We start from the raw sequence: 23053 nt of genomic DNA on the forward strand, positions 1-23053 counted from the left end.
CTCGAGTCTGAAGATGCTTTAAGAGCTTTAGCCTGATCTCAAAAAGAGTGTAGAAGACCTCATAAAATGGTAAGTTAAAATTGGCCATGGTTTGATTATACTCACAAGCTCTGTGTAAGGATTTTGTTTGGTGGTGTGTATGCTAGAGTGGACAACCAGAGAATAGGTGTTGATGTTAATATTCCTGTTATGATTCTCACTGCAGCATTAGGGAGGATGGTCCTGGAATTTGTGGAGAACTGTCTTGGCTTCTGTACTCCCCCAGTGGAATCGGATAGCGAAAGGATCTGAGTCGTTGCCCCAACTCCCTTTACCCAGCTGCCTTCCTCACCTTAAGGACTCCTCTTCTATTTTCCCATGTGGCAGAGTCCTTGTAATCCTGGTAAGGCTGGCCCAGGATTCCTGGAAGGTTTAACACTCAATCTCGTCATGGTCACTTAGGACAAGGGCTAGGATGTCCCCACTCTGGGATACTTTCTCCTTACTGGCTACTTCCCTGACCCACTGATCAGTACATTGTTTAAACCAAATACAATTTATTAAACAACATCAGTAATAAAAAAAAAGGACAAATGGAAAAGGTTAAAGGAACAAGTCTCTGCAATTTAAGAAAAGTTCAGTTTGTTCTGCACAGGTCCCAGACTTCATTCCTTCCTTCCCAAGACCTGGTTGCACTGCAGTGAGACTGCAGGTAAGACACCTGCCCTGGGGGTGGCCACACGCCAGCAGGCTCTAGGTGGCAGGAGCCTTCCCCTTCCCCCACCCCTCCCAGCATTGGCCCTCCTGTCATGTCAGGGCCCTCTTGTCTGGTGCTGTCTCCCTCTGCTGAGCAATCGCTGCCCGGGGTCCCACCTTGCTCTCCCCAGCTGCTCACAGCGCTCGGCTCTGGTATTATTTGTGGCACGGCCAGCATCCGATATCTTGGCTCTGGCCCCGCAGCTCCTCACTGAAACTCCGATTTGGCTCACTGTCGATGTGGCTACAAGTTTTCAGATTGATTTCAATGGACTACTTGCAGTAATAAAGTTAAGCGTATGCTTTAGGAATCAGGCCTAAAAGAGAAAAGCCACTTGTATGTAAGAGAAAAATGGGAAGAGTTAAAAAATCCCAAGATAAATATAGTAGAAATAGGTATATTTCACTTGGAAACATCAGACCCTAAATATGATTAATGAAAACTATGTAGCCCTTTGTTCGATTCCTGCAAACTTTACAATAGTTTTGTTAATGCTGTAAATTTAGTAGAAATATCCATATAAGAAATTGAAACAGAATATCATTGCTTTCTGACCCTGTATAGTGTGTTTTTAGTAAGAACTTTGGATAATGCTTTAGTGGTAAATTGTTAAATTAGATATGTGTGGGACTTGAGTGGACTGCTTGCTGGAGAAGCATCAGGCAGCATTAAATTCAAATCCTGCACATAGGATGTGGCATGCTTACAAGAATTTAATGTGTACACTGTGTGTTATTTTCCAGAGCTGAAAATCTGCCAGAATCTGTGTGTCTCTGAGTTGTAGGCGTGGGTTATCATTAATCAGAGTACATTTACAACATAGTATTCATTTGTTCCCATTGTCTGAATTTTAGCATCAGGGTGACATTTGTTTATGAAGTTATTGTTTAAATTTTTTAACTATTTTCACATTCTAGGTACAACTGAAATACTCCTAAAAAAGGACCCTGACTGTTTTTCCAACACCTCAAACCATTATGCAAGAATGATGCACCTTTTTTTGAAACAAAATTATTTTTATTGAATTCTTTTTTTGAAGGGAAAATAGTGAAATCAAATAAATATGTACAGAAGGTTAGGTCCAGTTACTAATTTAAAAAAAGGGAGAAATATATTCACAGTCAGAGTTCTTTTAAGTGGAAAACATGTAGCTAAAAAAGGAAAGATAGTTTTGTGGAACTAGGATGGGACTCAGGCAATCTGGATTTAGTTTTCAGCTCTGCTACAGCCTTTGTGTGTGACCTTGCGCAAGTCTCTTCATCTCTGAGCCTTGGTCACCACCTGTAAAATGGAGATTAAGTATACTTCTCTACTTCTCGGAGATATTCATTATCATCAATGAGGTGCTTAAATAGTATGGTGATAAGGGCCATAGAAATACCTAGTTGGGTAAAGTATACGGAATGTTATATATATGAAATACAGTACAAATGGAAGTTGGTCACTTTGCTTCTGATACTTATTTACTAATGAATGTGACTAAAACTTCAGCCATTTTGAAAGAGGAGGATTGTGACATCTGAAAGTTGGTAGTAAAAAACTCAACCCTGGAAAGTGTTCACGAGTGCTTGAACAGGTCAGATTGCATCCATCAGAGGGCACAATACAACTGCACTAATTGCAGTTGGCCTACCTTGTTTCCCTATAGCTGGTCAAATCTGCCACTTTTTTAGTTTACTTTTTAATCATTTTTGCTAATAGATAAACTAATTGGGACTAGGCTGTTCAGACAGTTTCCTGCTGTGATAAGTGCCTCTGCAGCTCTGTTATGGTCAGAGATTATTATCCTGTCACTGTGTTATCATTGGGTGGCATGATCTAAAGTAAATCTAAGTTATAGCATTGTAAGTAGTTGTAGCAAAAGAGATTGGCTCTCAAATTATTCTCCAGGGCATCAACCTACCCAAGAAAAGCTTCAAATTAAGTCTCCTTTGTAAGGAGATTTGTATGGTTGTGTCTCCTTAGGTAATGATATCTTAATCAAATGTAATCTATAAAGCCTTTGCAGTTCTTGTATTAAACTGGCCAAGGCATCAAGGTGTTTCTTAAAATAAGAGCACAAGGATGGTGCTACAACTCACATTAAGAGTCGTTAAAAAAAAGAGAAGCCTAAAGTTGATTTCAGAATTTTCTGCGAAGCAACCCCAATGACATATTTAGGACCAAGTCCTGTCCCCTGCCATGGAGGGCCACATGTTCCAACCCAGCAGAAATAGTGCTGCTGTGCAGCAGAAAGAGGGGTGGTGCAGAATTTGGAGACTTTGTGCTGGTGTCCATAAACCCTGTGCCCTGTAGAGCTCCAAAGGGACTCTCTGTGTTGTGTATGCAAAGGGCTTGGAGCTGGAGACTGACCATGTGAGATAGTGGATTCAGCCCAGTCACTTGCTGTATGTTAATTCCAGGATTCGGGGCCAGATCCGTAAAGCACTGCAACATCCAGCTCCTTAGGGCCTGCCGCTCAGTGAAATCCTCAGCCCCAAGTTAGGTAACCAGACTCACCAAGCATCCTATGGGGGAGAATTAGGTGTTTAAGAAAGGGATTTATTGAAGCCAGAAAGCTGAGCAGGGAGATGCCTCAGCCAGCTAGTAGAAAATGCCTAGGCAGTTAGGTACCTCCCGCCACTCAAGATGCACAGCTGTGAACCCTCTCCTGGAAGTTCAGCTGCTTAGATAACCCAACGCGAGCAACGGAATGAGCAAGAGCAAACCAGCTAACTATAACCAATAGTTAGGTGTTCTCCTGGGATGTGGGAGAGCTGGGTTCAACTGCCTGCTCCAGACTACAGATTCAAACATGAATTACTCCTGGGGGAATTCTGTGCGTGCGCAGAATTCATGCCCCACACAGATTTCTTTGCTTCCCCGCAGAAAAATGACTTTCTGACAGGGAAGCAAAGGGAAGCTGCAAGAGCAAACATGCATCACTCCCTAGTGGAGCAGGTACATTGTTTCAGGCACCCGGAGTAGCCAGTGGAGAGGTAAATCTCCGCGGGGCTGTGGGACACCCCAGTCAGTGGCTCCTTCCCTGAGTCAGGATCAGCTGCTAGTCCTGGCTAGGCTGGAGGCAGGAGAGGACTGGACTTCCTCTTCCCCTGCAAGGTGTGGCTGCATCTGTGTCAGACCCACCCCCAGAAACTTCCCCCCAGCTGCAGGAAGCTCAGTATCCTCCCCTGCTGCCTGCCCCCATCACTCTTCAGCTGCACAGGGAGCTGCTCCCCCATCCGCCCAACCCCCATGCATCCGGACCTCCAATTCCCAGACACCCCTGCCAAGCCTCACCCCATACACTCAGAAGCCCCCTAGCCCTCCATACCTGAATCCCACCCCATTGAACCTCAACACCTGCATCTGGAACCCCCTGCAACTAGACCCTTGCCTCCGGACTCCCACCCTTGCACCCAGACCACCCCACACTGAGCTCCCTGTACTCAAACCCCAACCCCGATGAGCCCCAACCCCCTGCACCACTCTGAGCCCCCACATCCAGAGCCCCATGTCACTGACCCCCAATGAGCTGCACCCAGACCAACACCCCACTAAGCCCTACTCCTCCAGCACGCAGACCCCGCTCTGAGCCCCAAGCACTTTCACTTGGAAGCCCCTGCAGATTCCCATTGCCCCTGCACCTGGAACCCCCACAACGAACCTCTATGCATCCAGATCCTGCCACACCTAGACCCCCTGTTGAGTTGCCTGAACCCAGATTGTCCCACACAGAATCCTCTCACCCCACACCTGGATCCCCCCACACTGAGCCCCTCCAGACTTGGATCCTGCCTGGTTGAGCCTGCCTGCCCCATACCTGGTGCACCTGGCGCAGAGGGGCAGGCCCACGCCTTGTGCTGTGTCAGGATCAGATGCAGTCTCATCACTGAGTCCGCGTCCCTGGAATGGGGAGGCTGCAGGGTGATCTCTCCCCCGCCGTGCTCCCCACTGCCATGCTGGAGCCTCTGTATTTATTTATTGACAAATAAAACTTGCAGAATTTTAAAATATTGTACACAGAATTTTTAATTTTTTTGGCACAGAATGCCCGTAGAAGTAATGAATTCCCAGATGACTGCCCTAACTATTGGGCATACACAGGCTCTCTCTCTCTCTTACTACCCCTGACCTGGTCTCCCTCAACTAACTTCAGGGTGGGTTAGGTGTGCTCAGATCACATCTACCAGATGGGGCCCTGCAGGTGAGATAGTTTGAGAATTCTGTTGGGGTTTAGGTTGAGCAGCAAGTAGCGTGGTGGCATCAGGATGTAGGCAGCTTTGTGCTTGCCAACCAGCAGAAATTTAAGCACCTCCATGGTTAGGTGGCAGCTTAGGGGGTTGTTTTTGTGGATCTCAGATGTGCCTAAATGTTGGATGTAGGCACCTAAAGTGGCAGTTTGTAGCTCTCGCCCCTAGTCCATAATGAGACATTTGTGATCAAACTACCTGCCTGGCAGATAGTTTGAGTCTTGTTTCAATATCATGGCTACAAAATTAACTGCTCGTTTTGTCTTGCGAGTCTAGTAATGTGGGAACTGTTATATCAGAAGAGATCTATAGTCCAGTCCTGTCTCTGGCAGTGGTCAATGCTGGATGCTTTAGTGGGCTCTTAAATCTGCCCATGATCAGCTTATATCCTGAAGCGTAAGGGCTGATAGCACTTAGAATGTTTATTCAATCTACTAGAACTGCAGGTGCTGTTCTTATGTTCTTAGGATTTGTGTCTAATCCTTTTTTGAATGCTGCTAAGCTCTTTGCCTTAATAGTATCCCAAGCAGCAAGTTAAACAAGTAAATTAGCACACAGTTTACAATGTGCTTCTTTTGATCTGATTAATTTCACTGAGCAAAAGGTCTTGTGGTTTCTCATTATAGGACTGAGAATATATTATAGGAATGGCTGATAGGCCATGTTATGTCCCTTACCAAACTAGTTCTTCTCTTTCCAAATGAATAGTCCCAGTCTTTTAAAATCTCTCCTAGTATGTAAATAACCCTTTAAAGTCTTATATTCGTTACCCTTCTCTGGACCTTCTTTATTTCTAAGATGTTGCATATGAAGTGTGGTCAGGGGCGGCGCCAGGCCCCAGCACACCAAGCGAGTGCTTGGGGCGGCAAGCCGCGGCGGGTGCTCTGCCAGCGCCATGAGGGCAGCAGGCAGGCTGCCTTCGGCGGCGTGCCTGCAGAGGGTCCGCTGGTCCCGCGGCTTCGGGGGACCTCCCGCAGGTGCCTGTGGGAGGTCCCCCGAAGCCGCGGGACCAGCGGACCCTCCGCAGGCAAGCCACGGAAGGCAGCCTGCCTGCCGTGCATGGGGCAGCAGAATTCCTAGAGCTGTCCCTGAGTGTGGCGAACAAAACTGAATGCAGTAGACTGAAGATTTTTATGATAACATAACATTCTGTATTCCTGGTGGTTTACCATCTCTTTTGAATGCTGCTGCGCCGTTGAGTAGAAGTTGTCACTGATTTTGAAATCTTCTCCCTGAGAGGTTACAACTAATTTAGAATCCATTACTGTCCAGGAGTTGTTTAAATTGTACCACCTTGCAGTGTGCATGACGTGTCTCCGTTAAATTTAATCTGCCTTTATGTGGTCCAGTTAATAGTGTGTTATATCCTACAGGAGTTCCTCACACTCATCCTTAACCTTAACAGCTAATTTAATCACCCCTTGTCTTAATAACCCAGGGCCTGATTTTGTCCACATATAGACAGGATGCACTGTATGCTGGTCTCCCACTCCCATGGACAAAGGGGGCTCAGCTGCCTGCATTGCATCTTTTTCCCTGTTGCCTAGAGAGTCAGAGAGCTCTTTGTGGGTCTGGGGATCTGTTCAGGGAAGGGGGCAGGACTGGGAAACACAATCCCTCTTCCAGTCGGCCCCGTGGAGTTCCCACACATAGATATTATAAGTCCCTGGCTATATTATCTTCCAGTCCCCATTCAGTGCCTAAGGAAAGTCCCAAGGCAGCTGCTAGCTGCAGGAAGCTCTGCGCTGGGATCATGCAGTCCGGGAGTGGGAAGGGACTGCCAGGGGCATGTACTCAGTGTGGATATGATTCTGATATCCTGCTAATCTGTGGGGAGCGAAGAGGCAATTCCTGCTCCTTCAATGGAACAGTTCAGCAGACAAAAGTGAAGAAAGCCTTGTGGCATCTTCCCCCTCCTTCATGTCCTCCTGGGGGCCTAATTTAATAATCCCTGGTTTAAATAACTAATTAAAAACCTATATAGGGTTGTGTCATTAGCAAATGTTGGCACTTTACTAATCCCACTCTGCCTCCTAGCTCCTTAATAAATTCACTGGGACCATACTTAACCCAGGGATCAGCACTGGAATATCCCACTATTAACCTCTCTCGGCAGTCAGCATAGCTGGTTAGTCTTACATGTTGTGTCCTTATTTCATAGCGAATTCTGAACCTGCAGTAGGGCTTTACACTAAGTTTCCTTAATAGCTTCTCATTTTTAGGGGAGGCCACTATCAAAATGCTTCCGAATGTTTAAGTACATTCTGTCTAGCGGTTTGCAATTAGCCTCTATTTTGTTAACGTTGTCAAGGATTCCTAAACAGGTAGAGAAGCACAATCCAGCTCCCCACAACAGTGCTGCTCTGTTTCTGTCATATACTCTAAAGTCCTTTATACTTTTCTCAACTATTTTTTCAACCACTGAGCTGATTCCCATAATCATCCTTAGGCCTTATTTTAAAAACAGCTACTCTAGTGGCTCCTTGCAGTCCCTTGGTGATTGTGCTTAATGGCAAATTACACGTTTGGCTTACCTGTTAATTCTCAGGCTCCTTCAGAACTGTTGGGTGAATGCCATCCATCCCTGGTGATTCACTACAATTAAATTTTGTGTTCCATCACCTTTGTTTTTTAAACATATCTGTGTCTCAGACTGTGGATGTTCTTTTCATTACTTTACCAGTAAAACAGAGAAAAGAGTCCAAAATATAAGCCATAAAACATCAGATCATAAATACAAGGAGAGGGATTGATTGGGTCTTTTTTTTTTAATTTAAAGGGACAAAGGCATATGTCAGTTATAGAAATAAAATGAATTGAAGCCATAGAATGTGTGCCTCCTCCCTTCATGGATTTTATCCCTGAGGTCTTTTGCTTCTCCTGTAATAGAATTATGAAAACGTTTGTGTGCTCCTGTTTTAGAAAAGGAATCCTGAAGCTCGAGTAATGATGTCTGAGGTCGAGGCACCCCAGAATTAGGAATCCATTCAGGCAATGCTATGTTGGGTGGGTTGCCGTCCAAACTCAAAGCATATTGGGTTTCCTCTTGATCACTGCACTCAGGTTGAAAATTTCCACCTTCTCCACCAGTTTGATTCTTTGGTACACTTGGCTTACTAAGACTAACTGGGTTATGCCATACAATGTATTGGTCTAAATGGCTGGGTTTCAAATCTTCGTAGTAAAGGGAATTCCAAGATGGTGTGGGAGAAGGTTGAGATTCAGGTCTAACTGCAAGCTGCCTTCTGTACAAAGCTTCCGTTTTCCATGTATCCGTGATTTTCTGAAATTTGTTTACTATAGGTCTGTTATCCTGACTCTCACCTCTCTGGTAACATGCTTGAGGCAGATGAAGAGTCTGCCGTGAGTCCCCATCCCTTTTCTTGGCTTCGTTTTCTGTATGTTTACATTGCTGATCCAGATTTGTTGCTGTTTTCCTATTGCTAAGTATCACGCCTGAGCAACTGGGTATGACAGCATGAACTGTGTACAAAACTGGAGGCACATGGATATCTGAGGAATCCCGTTCTTGTAAAATTGATTCGTGGGGACGCCGACTTTGGAGCAAACGTGCAATGCGCCCTTCTAGGGGCCTTACTTGTGAGAGACTAGGCAGAAACGTTTCTTTCTGTGGGAGGAAAAAATAGGATTAGGGTTGGCATCTAAGCCTATGTTGGCATCTAAGCCTATGCATTTCACAAAGGAAGAGTGTCATGGCTGGTGGTCCTGATCATTTGCTTACTCTACCGAAAGGGTTCAAGTGTGACTCTTCATCCACAGCTCCACACTGGGGGTGGTGTGGAGGCGTGCTGCCAGACATGGGCACAGAGTCCTGGGGAATATGGCCACTACTTCATCCTTTCAAAGTGAGGAGTGAGTGCCCTCCCATAGACAGGCCAACTCTGCTGGGTGAGGGGAGGAGCCTAGACCATGATCCCACCTCTGCCCAGAGCATACTGGAAGGCTAAACTCAGAGACCTTCTGCTTGAAGAGGACAATGAACATATTGTGCCCAGCATCTATGTACAGGACACAAATGGGAGAAGGTTTCTTGTGCCCTCTTCTCCCACTTTCTATGGTTACTATCCCTCCTATTTATGATCTTATGACATTCATGTTGCAATGCCAACAAATGCTTACGTTAATGTATATTGTTTAGCTTCTTTTAATGTTGGAAACAATGAGGATCATTAACACCATATGGCCAGCCAGCTCTCTGCAGACCATAGTTTGGAGAACCACTGATCTATCTTCATTATTAATTATTTATACTGCAGTAGCACCAAAGAGCCTCAACTAAGTCAAAGCCCCATTGTGCTAGATACTGTACAAACAGAGTAAATGACCGTCCCTACCTGGTACAGCTTGCAGTCTAAAAATTACTCAAATAACCCAGATGTTTTATTTCTGCTATTTATTTTAAAGTGCTAATGGAATAATATTGTTGGGACAAACAAGTCTGTCCCAGAGTGGACCTTTTACAGACACAAGTTCTGAGGCCAGAGGGCAAGAAAACCTAACCTATGTTTGAATTAATGAGAGCTGCCATTTTGGATTTTCTCTTCTAGAAGCAAGTTGTTGAAAATATACTTTTCAAGCCTTCTATACATCATGAAGGAGCAGAAAAAGGACAAAAACTATTTTTTCCAGGTCACCTGTAAGAGAAAACTCAGCAGCTTTTCTGTTTAAGATATGGGATAAAATTATTATTATTATTATTATTATTATCGATCACAACTATTTGCACTGTAAAAAAAGAAAAACAAAAGATAGTGCAATCTACAGGTTCAAGCATGAAGGAGCATATGAATGTTTAGCGTATCTGGCATGTAAATACCTTGCAACGCCAGCTACAACAGTGCCATGCGACTGCCTGTGCTCACTTTCAGGTGACAATGTAAATAAGTAGCAGGAAGCATTATCTCCTGTAAATGTAAACAAACTTTTTGTCTTCGCAATTTGCTGAACAAGAGGTAGGACTAAGTGGACTTGTAGACTCTAAAGTTTTACACTGTTTTGTTTTGAGTACAGTTATATAACAAAAATAGTTATTCTACATTTGTAAGTTACACTTTCATTATAAAGAGATTGCACTACAGTATTTATATGAGGTGAACTGAAAAATACTATTTCTTTTGGTTATCTTTTTTAAAGTGCAAATATTTGTAATAAAAATAATATAAAGTGATCACTGTAAACTTTATATTCTGGGTTGTAACTGAAATCAACATACTTGAAAATGTAGAAAAACATCCAAAATATTTATAATAAATTTAAATTGGTATTCTATTATTGTTTAACAGTGGAATTAAAACTGCAGTTAATTTTTTAATTGAGTTAATTTGTTTTGAGTTAATTGTTTGAATTAACTGCAATTATTTGACAACCCCTAAACATTTTCAAAAGCATCTAAGGATATGTCTTCACTCCCTAAATACTATCCTGTCTCAGCCCTGAGCATGTATGCAGGTGACTAACACGTCCCGCTTCCTGCACCACTGCAACGACACTGTTATTTTTGGCATGCTAGCTCAATCAAGACTAGTGTGTGTATGTTCCCCTTACCTAGAAATTACACTTCCAGCTGCAGTGTAGACATACGCTATATCAATAAATCCCATTTTAAAAAGTGATACAGCTACTTAGACATTTAAATCCCATTGACTTTCACTTAGTGACTAAGTCACTTTTAAAAACTGGATTTAGGAGCCCAAGCAACTTAAATGCTTTTGACAATGTTATCTGTTTCTACTCTTAAAACTGACTTTGTAAAAATGGTACCTTCTAACTCAACAGATCTGCTTCTTGTGTGTACTCAAAATCATCTGGATCTTTTTGTGACAAAAGGAGTTTGAATTACTTTTTTTACTCTTGCTAGCACAGCACAGCCAACACAGCTGTGGGAAAGTGACTTGGAATCGGTTCCTTCTTGTGACTTATTAACAGAATACTTTACACCGTTCCAATCAATTACACCTGTGCAAACTCCTTGAAGACAATGGGACTGCACGGGTGTCACTGAGGGCATAAATTGGCCTGCAGAACATTTATTATAGGTAATGATGCATGAGAAAAGAGCAATTCAGCTTGATTTTCATATCCGATGTTGAGTTTGCATGGCTGGCAGTTATGAAAACACATTTTTACTTGTATCCTGAGCACATTTAATATTAAAATTATTGAGACAATAAACATGGAACCTCCCAAAGCCAGTTTACCCATTGCAGAATAGAACTGCACTTTAAAATAGAATCAGAGAACTCTGAAGGAGTTGTACATTCTTGATGCACCTTAAAATAAAAGGACAAATAACTCACATGAAAGTAGCAGAATGGAAAACTATCTCAGAAGCCTCAGCTGATTCTGCGTGGTAGACAAACAATAACCTGTGATGCTACATGGACTTTTACCAAATGGAAGCCACGTCTACATGTTATCAAAAAAGACTGAGTCTGATAAAGGCAATAGGCTAGATCCTCAGCTGGTGGCTTCAATGGAGATTTGCTGATTTACACTAGCTGAGGATCTGACCCAATATGTCTCAGCCTCTGCACTGTTGCACCACTCACAAGAGACCTCCCTTCTGATTTTAAGGGTGGCATTACTAATGTTTATAGAGGCAAGAAGTACTGTAAAGTGCTGTCACGTGCTGGCGACAGCTTTCAAAGATAAGAGAGAAAATGCAACTAAGCAGAGTCACAATCAAGAAAATTAGTAATTGAACAAATCTTTGATACATTATACAACTTCTGTCTACAAAATAGACCACTGCTGATTTTAACTTATGAATAATTTATCTCCAGTTTAGAGTGAACCTGATCTTGTAAACACACATTACTGGGGCTACTATTGCAAGTCATATCTGGGGCTACTCCTGTTCATGAAAGCTATGTCTGGTTGCAGGATGAGGTTCTTAGTGATTGCAGTACTTACAAGTTCCACGTCTTCCCCTAATTCTCCAGTTACTCTGCCAATTAGCTTCATGTCGTAATCATCCAGTATGAGGGGATTCATGGGACCTCTACCTTAATGGAAACATATTTTATTTTCTAGTCTTCTTTGGTTAGACAAATGAGAAGAAATGCTTAGTCACGGGTGTGGAAAAACTCAAATAACTGTTACCCTGTGTGACATTGATCATATATGCAGCTGCTTTTTAAAAATACCCCAATTCTTGAAATAGGACTCAAAAATGGAAAAATAAATCCATTGGCTAACCCCTTTTGCTGACATCATGTTACCTTTTCTTCTTTATCTCTATTCGTTCATATTAAAAATAATGCATACCTGTGAAATCATGGTTATATGTTGTTATCCACTGGGCCCTTTCTACATTTCGCAGCATGTTTGTTGTCCGTGGAGAGAGATTAGGTTCCAGTGGGTTGCATGTAGTGTTAGGAGCCACAGTCTTTGGTGGCTTTGGATAGTATATCTGATTGCTTCCCTCAACAAATTTAGGAAACTGGAGGAAAAAAATAAAATAGGTAAAAAATAAAAATCTTGCTGCATCTAGGTGAGGTGACTTTAAGACATGGGGTATCTGTATGTATTTTAAAGTTCTGATATGAAAAAGATTAGAAAATATGGTCTTTTTAGGAAACATTAAGTGGTAGCATGGGTGAGTTGGACATACATATATTTCTGTACTAAGGGCCTATGCGCCCCTTACTCTTGTGAGCAATCCTTACTGATTTAACTCAGTATTAGCCATTTTCCCCACTCCTCATCCAGCAATCTTTCTGTTAAGTTTATCTGATAAATTACTAATGGGGGGTAGTTCGTATATTCTGCGCCACTGGAATTCAGCCCTGCATTACAGTCTAATTAAAATATTTAACATCTGCATAATTCATCTGAAACAAGACACTTTGATTAAAATCTTCATGTGAGGCTCTTCCTTGCTCTCATATTTTCAAGGACACAGTAGACTGGACCCTATGTACCATTCATATTAATAGGGTGTTTCATAGGGATTGTCAAGTCAACAGGCTTGTATCTCTCAATATCCATAGGAAACTGCATTCCCAAAAGCTGTATCTATATCCTCATTTTGTTTACCACTGGCCTGCTCTATACTCTTTGTGGAAGTAGGGAAAGAATTAATAAGGATTTGAAGGGGATCTTAATGCATGATTTTCTCCGACATCTTCATCTTGTCCTAGGTATGTCTTTCATGCAGAGACCTGGTCTTTCTATTCATCTGAAGACAAACAATAGCAGAAGCCTTAACACGAGTGCTGGAACAGGAGGGGTCAGGGGGCTATGACCCCATCACCTTTAAAAGTGGGAGGGCTAAGCCCCTCCCACTGTTTACCATCTGTAAGTGCAAGCGACAAGGCGGAGAGGAGTAAATGGGGGGGCAAGGTCTTGGGGGAAAGAGGTGGTGTGGGAGCAGGGCCTCGGGGGAGAGACAGCACAAGGGTCTGGGCTAGGGTTGCCAACTTTGGTTGGATGAATTCCTGGAGGTTTCATCACATGACATAATCTTTAATTAAAGATTAATCGTTAAGTCCTGGAAACTCCAGGACAATCCTGGAGGATTGGCAACCCTCGTGTGGGCTTGGGGAGAAGGGGCGGTGTCGGGTTGTGGCTTTGGGGAGAAAGGTTGGTGTGGGTTGTGGGGCAGGGTCATGATGCCTCTGCCATTCCTGAGCCTTAACATTTAGGGGCAAATCCATCCACTCATTCTGTGTTCATGCAGGTGTAGGGATATTAAAGAAGGTTTATATTGAGCATGGTTTATATGAAAAATGAACATGGTTTATATGAAAAATGATTTATTGTTAGAAATAATTTATTGTTAATTGATACTTTATAACTTAAGATTATTAAACTTTATTAACATTTATCTAAAGTAAGCAAAACAAAGTTATAGTGTTTATATAGATAGAGACCCCCCCCCACCTGTCTGTTCTTTTCATCTCACTTTTTCTTTGTTAAAAGACAGAGTCTCACATAAATTGGTAACACCCCAAAAAGTAAAGAGACAGTGAAATAGATGTGATTAAGATAGAGAATAACCCCGCAATGGAACCAGTGTGCTTCAGCTGTGTGAGGCAGAGCTGGATTCAGAGATCTGTGTAGGGGAGGTGCACTTCTTGCACGGCATGGAAACAGCGCTGTGGGGAGGGGCTCCCTGTATGGCAACATAAGAACAGGACCAGGGCAAGGCCAAAGAGTATCTGTTGCTACACAGACCCTCCAGTCATGAGGGGCTGCAGAGAAGTGGCTCAGTGGCCACTTTGTTAATATAGGATGGGAAATTCCTTCTCCTACATGTCTCTGGGGTACTACATTGGGCACTGGGAAATGGGTTTTTACCCCTTACATCAAAAAGAGCCATTAGCCTGACAGCCTCTCTTAGCTTCTGATCTTATTTACATGTTTTTTTTGTGAATGAAAGATCTCTCCTAAAATGACCGCTGTTTGTTTTGACTACACTGTGCTCTATTCAGGACTTGAATGGGTTTGTAACAGCAATTAATTTGAAACACAGTCAGGCATCTTTATTTCTTCTAAATCAGTTCTACAAGGGTTCGGTTTTGTTTGATTAAAAAAAAATGTGAATTTTCCTAATCACAGCAACAACTACCTACAGGAAAGTATGCATGTTGTCCTGGCCAATGCAAGGCCTCCTTCTGAGAGTCAGATGGAATGTTGATCACTTCATGTCTATATGGATTACCTACATGATTCAGAAAAAAAAAAGGCAATAGTATAATATCTATCAGGCAGAGCCAGGGACAGAACGAGAGAGAAAAGTTCATTGCTGGCTGAGGTTTGTATACTAATTATCCTCTCTGGGTTGGGTTTTATTGCAAGGGCTCTTGTTTAAAAAAATGACACCAATTTGGCAAGACTCTCACTGCATTCTCCCTGTATAGTTTTACAAGTACAAAACGCTACAGGATAAGTAAGAACTGGTGAATTATAACGTTGGCCCTCTGCCCATAAAACCACTTCCAGAGGTGGAACTGAATGCCACTGATGAATGAAGTAGCCTAACTGACTGAGCACAGGCCTGAAGCAACTGAGCTCTGGTCTACACTACAAACATATGTCGCTATAATGACATCACTCGGGGGGTGATGCAGTTATACTGACTGAACTCCAGGTGTGGACAGCACTATGTTGATGGGAGAGCTTTTCCTGTCAAAATAACTACCGCCTCTCTGGGAGGGGGAGTAGCTACAGTGACGGGAGAAGCTCTCCCATTGGCATAGTTAGCATCTTCCCTAAGCGCTACAGTGGCACAGCTGCAGCACTGCAAGTGTAGACAAGCCCTGAGTTCTGATCCTGGCTCTGCTACATGGCCTCCCTGCCTCAATTTCCATCTCTGCAAACATGGGAATAATGTCTACTTATCTACCTCACAGCAACATTGTCAGGCTTAACTAATTAATGGCTGTATAGCGCTTTGTAGATGTAAAGTGCTATATAAAGGCACAAAGGGTGGGATTTACAAAGGTACGCAGGCACCTAACTCCCCCAGAAATCAAGTCAAGTCAATGGGAGTTTGGTGCCTAATACCTTTGAGACTATCACTGTAGCAAGCCGCCGACTCACCGGCGCGGCACCTCCTGCTGGTCATCTGGGAATTAGCTCTCCCCAGCCTCAGAGCGCCTCCTGCTGGCTGGTTTCTCCCTACCGGTACCTGCTTCCTCATCACTCTCCACCACTTATACTTCGGGCACTTCAGGCCCCCTTATCTGGGTCTCTCCTCCCGGGGAACCCCCTCCCCCTATGCCCACCTTGCCTCAGTGGCTACTGCCAGTTGTCATCTAGCCCCCTTTCTCTGGGGGGAACTGCAGTCTGCAATGGCCATTCATCATTGGCAAGGGGGTTGGACCTGCTGCCTTTCTAGCCCCCAGCTGTCTCCCTGCAGCCTCAGTACCTCCTTAGGCCTTCCTGCCAGGCCTCAGCCTGGGAGATAGTCAGGTCTGAGCTCCCCAGCTCAGCCTGCCCCTTCCCCAACACTGCTCTGCCGAAGGTACCCTGTCTCTCCCAGGCAGCTAGGTCCTTCTCACTCCAGGGCTGGAGTGGGACTCTCACAGCTCCTTACTCACAGCCCTCTTATCAGGGCCAGCTGTGGCCAGCTACCTAACCAGTCTCCCTCAGCTGTGCTCACGCCTTTTATCCCAGGAGTGGGGTAAACCACTCGGCTACCATCATCTGAAGTATTCTTTATATCGTTTAAGTGAGAAAAGTCAGTCTGGGTTACCTGAGCCCTCAGTCTAGATTTCCATCTCCCCAAATAAAAGCAAACTGAAGTAAATAAGCTTTTGTCCTGGCCTGCCCACATAAGTTAGATCATACAGAGGGAACACCGAATAAAGTCAATGAATTTTCGAAGAGCCGTCATTTGCTGCTTCTAAAGTAATTCTTAACCCGATAAGCTTTGCTGGGAATAGACCATGGCCTCCAATGATCCCCTGTTGAGCAAAAATAGGTTTTGCAAACCCACCTCCACACATCTGCTTAGCATTGTTTAGTGTGAATGGAGAACAGTAAAAAGCAGAAGAGAGATTAAAAAAAAAAAGTACTTCCAATGTTATATGCTTTGTGAAAAGGTTTTGTTTATGGCTGACCAAAGAAGCCCCATATCATACAACCCTCTTAAACATCACTGTTCAGCACAGTGACAGTGACTAGGGAAGGTGGCTGATTAATGCAAATTGACCTGCTGCTTAATGTCAGAAGCTCCTACTGAACTGAAAAGCTTCTTATCCCTCCAGCATATGCTGCTTCTCTTTTAAACAAAGTACCAAACTGTGCCTGGCTCACACAGATGCAGAGCAGAGCTGCTGGCAGCTGCACCAAGAGTCCTGCTATTCTGGAAAAGAAATGTCCATCCAGCCCCCACACCTAAATGCCATGGGGAGCTAACAACATGTGTGCTGGTTAACCCAGACAAGAGAGCTGCAAAAAGCATACACACTTCAACAAAGAGATTGTGATCTGGAGAAATGGGGGCAAAGCCAGAACTCTACATTTTACCAGAGCACTGGGCCAGATTCTGAGCCCCTTACTCATACTGAATCCCACTGGGACCACTTGTGGAGTAAGATGTTACTCAGTGTGAGTAATGAGTGACAGTAATTTACTGCTTCTCTGAGCAGCATTAGTTTGCTGTTAGAAATGATTTCACCTTGGTGGGGTAAAATATAAACAGTTCAGTGACTGTTTAACATACAGGAGTCAGCCACAAACAGTGAGTGTGTGGGTTTCATCTCAGCCCTGGTCTACGCTACAAACTGATGTCGGTATAACTATGTCGCTCACCCACACTCCTGAGCGACGTAGTTATACCAACCAAACCGCTGGTGCAGACAGCACTGTGTCGATGGGAGGGCTTCTCCTGTCAACATAGCACTTGGGGAAGTGGAGTACCTACGGCAATGGGAGAAGCTCTCCTGTCGGCTTAGGTAGCGTCTTCACTAAGTGCTACAGGGGCACAGCTGCGTTGCTACAGTGCTGTAAGTGTAGACAAGTCCTCAGACTGCAAGGGGCTTGGAAAAGTTTGCCACATGTTTTTGTACCCCATGACCTCTCAAGGCACATTCTGCCATTTGTAAACATCTGGGTCTCATCCCTGCTGTAACTATCATGGTCAATGGAGCTACTTCAGGGTGGAATTTATTTGGGCCAGGATTTGCAAACTTTTGATCTCTGCCATGGCTTTTTCTAGATCCTTTCACTGACTGTTACTACCAATAAGTACTCCCATGACTGGAGGACATCGTACTCTAAATTTTATGCTTCACCTTTGTAGGAAATCGAAATGATGGCAGCATGCTTGGTACCAACATGCGATGCTCCAGCTTAAGCCAAGCTGCTTAGCTCTGTCGCTATTATTTTCACACATTGGCTTCATTTCAACAAAATCACAAACATTTGAGAACACCAAACAAATGCCAAATGCTGCTTTACCTTTGGTCTTTCTCAAAACAATCACATCATAAGCCTTTGTAGGGACGTTGGGATGAAAAGGTCGATGGCTGCTTGCTTGGATGCCAGTGTCTTGATCCTCTGGTGATTTAAAGTTTGGGAACACGGCATATCTGGAGATGTGTGTCTGGTAGGGGTGTGAAACTGGAAATGGCAGGGATAATTGTCTTGGATTGATTTTAGAGGGAAAGAAGAACAGAAACAAACAAAGTTACCTTACTTTAAATAAATAGAGATTTGTCTTAATATTAAAATATATTGTATATCCAACTGGGCCAAATTCCTCCCTGGAATAATTCTGCTGAAGTCACTGGAGTTACACCTGGGAGGAATTTGATCTTCTGTGTTTAAAACAGACATTGGGTCATTGCTTGTCAGACACTTGTAAGGAGATGCAATCATTGCTCAGCTGAGAGGAGGCATGAAAGGCAAAAGGAGGGGGTCCTTTAGTTTCTTTAACCTCTCCTGCCCTTACCTCACCAAGAATTCCCACTGCTCACTCCCAGACCTCTGAGGCTCTTTCCCTGTTCCCTCCCTTTCTTCCAATGTAAAAAAGATACATTTCCTTTGTAGTTGCAACCCTTGGGGCCAGCATTTGGGCCACGGAGGTGCCTCTACAGGCAAAGGGGCATCAAATAAGACTGTATAGTTAGCATGTCTCTAGGACCAGCTCTGCAATTGTGGGAGCATGAAGACCAAGACTAGTATCTCATCTCTACTTGCTAATTAGAGATGGACCCAAATCAAGACTTTGGGAGAGGGTGGTGGTGTTTGAAATCAGAGCCCAGATCCAGATCAGAATTTTGTAAGAGGCCCCTACCAACATAATCTTCATGCTACCTACAACTCTACCTGGGCCTATGCTGCCTTCCTTGGGGAGGTCATCCCAGAGTAACACTACCCTTTCAGGCTCATGAGCACATAAACTTTACAACCATCCTCTCTGTTAGAAAGGTGCTCCTGTTTCTATAATAGTACATGACTGGAGGCTCTGCAGAGACAGGTACCCACAACAGGACAAGTAAAAGACTGAAGAACTCATGTGAGAAACTTTCAGGGATAGTATTTTCCTACAGACTCAAGAACCGGCATAGGAGAAAGTGGAGCAGGTGGAGGACAACATGACAAGACAAAAACCAGACACAAGGAGCAGTGACAGAAAAAAGTATGGAGGGAAGGAAAAGAGAGAGGAGAAAACCAATCACAACAGAAATCGCACCCGCCTGCCTCACACATAAGAAGTGCAAGCTTCAGAAAAGCAAATGCAGGCCATAAGAAGTGTGTAAGAAGAGTGAAGGCACGTGAGGGGAGATGCCATCTAATGTAGGAACACTGAAATCAAATGAGGTACTGTCAGACAGCCAAAAGAAGGATGGAAAAGAGGAGAGTAGAAGGGAAGACAAGGCCTGTTTAGTGGCCTAGTATAGTAGTAATGCACTGCTCTGGCAAGTGTGAGGCCTAGTCTACACTCGGGGGGAATCGATCTAAGTTTTGCAACTTCAGCTATGTGAATAATGTAGCTGAAGTCGAATTACTTAGATTGACTTACCATGGTGAGTCAACTGCTGCCGCTCCCCCGTCGACTCTGCCTGTGCCTCTTGCCGAGCTGGAGTACAGGAGTCGACAGGAGAGCGCTCGGGGGTCTAGACTAGACGCAATAAATCAATCCCCGCTGGATTGATCGCTGCCTGCTGATCCGGCGGGTAGTGTAGACATACCCCAAGAGCAAGGTTCTTTTTCTAGACTTACGTCTGTGCGTGGAAAAAGGGGGACTGTAGTTGTGCTGACTGCCCCTTGTTGGGAGAACGCTACCGCTTTCACCCCTTTCAGTACCATTGTCTAGGCACATGTAGGCCCCAATCCAACAAAACCCTTAACACAGGTACTTAAAGTTAAGCACGAGTAGTCCCATTGAAGTCACTTTGCTGGATCAGGGCATTGGTCAATATAGAGGCAACACCAAAGTGCTCAACTGCTTTGTTGGCTTCACATCTTAACGCTACAATTCAACTACAGTAACTGGCAACTATTTTATCAGTGTAAAATAAAAAGTCAAATACAAACTGAACATGTCTTCTAATGTTAATTTTACCTCAGTACTGCAGAAAAGATCATACACATTAGTAAGCAGAAGAAAGCTAGTAAATAACATTTGGTCTAAAGACTTGGAGCAACTTACATTAAAAAAAAAAGGCAGGAGGAATGAGGAGGTGCTTCTTCCTTACAGGCTATAATGATCTTTGGCAATAAATGAACTTATGATTTCTAAACCCAAAGATCACATCTGTTAAGTGCCTGGACTTTGTACTTGAGTCACATTTACTAATGTTTACTTTTAGGTGGAAAAGAGGGGCAAATTCTAGCCTCAGCTCCTAGCACAGATCCCACTGAAGCTAATGGGTACTAGGCCTGTGCATCTAAACTCAAAATTTGGCCCAAAGAAAATGTTTTTTCTGGCTGGGGGTGCTAAGAGAGAGTGGCACGCTGGACACCGAGAACTGGGATTTCACTGAGTCTCTCTCATATTGCTGGGGCTGCTATTTGCAGCTTTCAATTATTGAATGGTGAGGAAATCAAAGAACTAAATAAAAAATCCTAAAACATTGTGACAAATGCAATAATAGGGATTCAGGGGTCTGTCCTGAGGAAAACAAACACTGGGATTCTATTTTAATACGAGGGAATAGCATGATCTGGGTTCTCTAGAAAACTCTAACATGAAAGTTTACACCATTTTATTATGAGCAGACACTTTTTCCAAACTGCTTTAAAAAACACAGCCCACGCACTATGTATAGGCTAACCTCACCCTTTTTCTGGGGCTGTACTCCACTAACCAAAATATCGGAAATAAGCTAACAAAGAATAGCTTGGCCAGGGGTTCTCACAACAAATTTTTGGTGGCCTCAGAGTTCAGCCATCAAATCTTGCTGATAGCCGCTCTGACAATTGTTCCTAAAATACTTAATTAACTTTAGGAAAAACAAATAAATATGCACTTGCCCTTGTCCAAATCATAATTTAATTTATTTATGTAGGTTTTTTTTTATTTGCAGACTTAATAATAAAAATAATGTACAGTTGTCTCTATTCTTTAATTGACCTAAACAGAATACAGGCACAAATAAGGTGCTTTGTATGCGCTTGTCTATTTTGTTGCTGTTTCTTTTGCTTTTTTGGTTGCCTTTTTTTAGACTTGCTAGCTAATAAGTCTGCTGCTGTGAAAAGTGATACACCTCTACCCCGATATAATGCAACCTGATATAAAATGAATTTGGATATACTGTGGTAAAGCAGCACTCCGGGCGTGGGGCTGCGCACTCTGGTGGATCAAAGCAAGTTCGATATAACATGGTTTCACCTATAACGCGGTAAGATTTTTTGGCTCCCATGGACAGCATTATATCGAGGTAGAGGTGTAGTTGTAAGCCTCCCAGCCAGCTACTAAGTCTGTAGTAAAAAGTGATATTAACAACCATACAAGTATCACTTGTCACAGCACATTTACTCAGCCCCGGCAAGCCTGGGGATAAATTAAGCCTTGGATGGAGGAGGTGGGTAGGGAGGCAGCATAGGCCAGGGGCAATGGCAGGAGGGGGTAAGCCCAGGGCTGGAGCCTCGAGCCTGGTGCCTGGGGGATGGAGACCAAAGTCCTGTGGCCATAGTTTGGGGCCCAAGGCCCAAGCCTGAAGTCCTGTGGCCAGGGGATGGAGCCTACCACCACACAGCTGGAGCCCAAAGCCCGTTCCTGGAGCCTGCTGCTTGCCACCCCAGGGCTGAAGTCCGACCCCATTACCTCCAGGAAGGTGGGGAACTCACTGGCTGCCTGATCCTCCAGTTTGTCTCTCCAAGGGGGGGCTTGGGCCCAACCCCTGCTGGGGACTCTCAGGGAGGGGCTGCTGCTTACCTCCCCACACCCCACCCAATCACTGCCCAGGAGGCTGTGGCCACAAGAAAAGTCCCTGGTGGCTGCATGTAGCCACAGTGGCTGCATCTGATAAATGATGGCTTAACTTTCTGACCACGCTTGGCTTTACCTAGTCTGCTATGCCCATACCCTAGGTACTTTCTTCACTAAACAGGAGCTTCCCCTCCTCCCTGCCCATATATCTAAGTGGGGTAATGACGTGTGACCATAAAAGCCCTTCCGTGCCCACTGGCAAAGGGTTCAATGTCATGTAACAGCAACTTCTATCAACCCTGACAAACACACTGCTGTCATGATATTTATTTATAAGAAATGTCATGTAAGATATTAAATGAAAGCTGGTGACACAGTGGTCATTCATATCATTGTGAAATGTGTCCCTTGACACTACCTCAGGCATTATGGATACTTACTGATATTATGCTTAACATCTGTATCCAAACAAACGGACACAGGTTTTCTTCCAGAGAAGAGGGAGGCTAGTTATCTCCGTGTCTCTAATGTAAATTGAGCATGGTGATGCCAGAGACCAGGGACAGTTCATTTGCATGGGAGGCACACAGGAGGAGCAAATTAACGCAAGGATGTGAAATCAGGAAGACACTGAGTCTGAACCCCAGGGGTTCGTCCTGACTTTGCTGACAAAAACAATAAACTTTGAGGAATTAAAGGAGAAGCCAAACAACATTTTGGATCCATCCCTGTGGGAATAAAGGGGTCAGCGCTCTTTGCATCTCTGAATGATGGATCCCAGCCATTTGGGTTGGTGACACTGAGAAATGGCTGTAGGTGAGAAACTGCTTTCGATGATGGCTGGAGCCTGCTAAGGTTACATGTAGTCTCTTAGAAGTGAGTTATACTTAAGTTTTATTTGTTACCATTTCTGTTTCTATTATCTTTGCTTAGTGTCACGTAAATCTCTGTTCTTTATTAATAAACTTTCTCTTGTTTTATTATCAAGTCATCTCAATGCTGTTATATTAGAATAAGGTGTGAATACTCAGCTGAGTCAACAGGTTGTGTATTTTGTCTCTTTGGAGACAGCAGACTTGATTGGCTCTTCCAAGAGGCTTGGGGGCTAGGGTGTATCAAGTGTTAGCTGCAAGGCAAAGAGGGCTGGGAATGGCCCTAGGGAGTTTGTTTGGCTGGCTAACAAGCTGCGGTGACAGGGAGTTGTTACTCAGTTTAACACCAACAAATCTCTTTTGC

General features: G+C 43.9%; 1 protein-coding gene across 3 annotated transcripts in view; it reads right to left on the minus strand.

Annotated features, from left to right (window-relative positions):
- Window positions 1-1882: 1882 nt before the first annotated feature.
- Window positions 1883-23053, minus strand: part of C2H7orf31 (chromosome 2 C7orf31 homolog) — a 48556-nt gene continuing 27385 nt past the window's right edge. For 2 of the 3 annotated variants that reach the window (XM_039526292.1, XM_039526293.1), the window contains exons 6-12: window positions 17899-18083; window positions 14565-14653; window positions 12256-12430; window positions 11902-11993; window positions 7503-8596; window positions 3089-3243; window positions 1883-2017 (exon numbers count right to left, since the gene is read on the minus strand). In XM_039526292.1, coding sequence (XP_039382226.1) covers window positions 7763-8596; window positions 11902-11993; window positions 12256-12430; window positions 14565-14653; window positions 17899-18083 — 1375 coding nt within the window. In that variant the 3' untranslated portion in view covers window positions 1883-2017; window positions 3089-3243; window positions 7503-7762. Of the gene's footprint in view, window positions 2018-3088; window positions 3244-6136; window positions 6201-7502; window positions 8597-11901; window positions 11994-12255; window positions 12431-14564; window positions 14654-17898; window positions 18084-23053 lie in introns of those variants that run through there. The other variant, XM_039526291.1, reaches the window with a different exon arrangement.

The sequence above is a fragment of the Mauremys reevesii genome, linkage group 2 (assembly GCF_016161935.1).
Source record: "Mauremys reevesii isolate NIE-2019 linkage group 2, ASM1616193v1, whole genome shotgun sequence".
Taxonomy (NCBI): domain Eukaryota; kingdom Metazoa; phylum Chordata; order Testudines; family Geoemydidae; genus Mauremys; species Mauremys reevesii.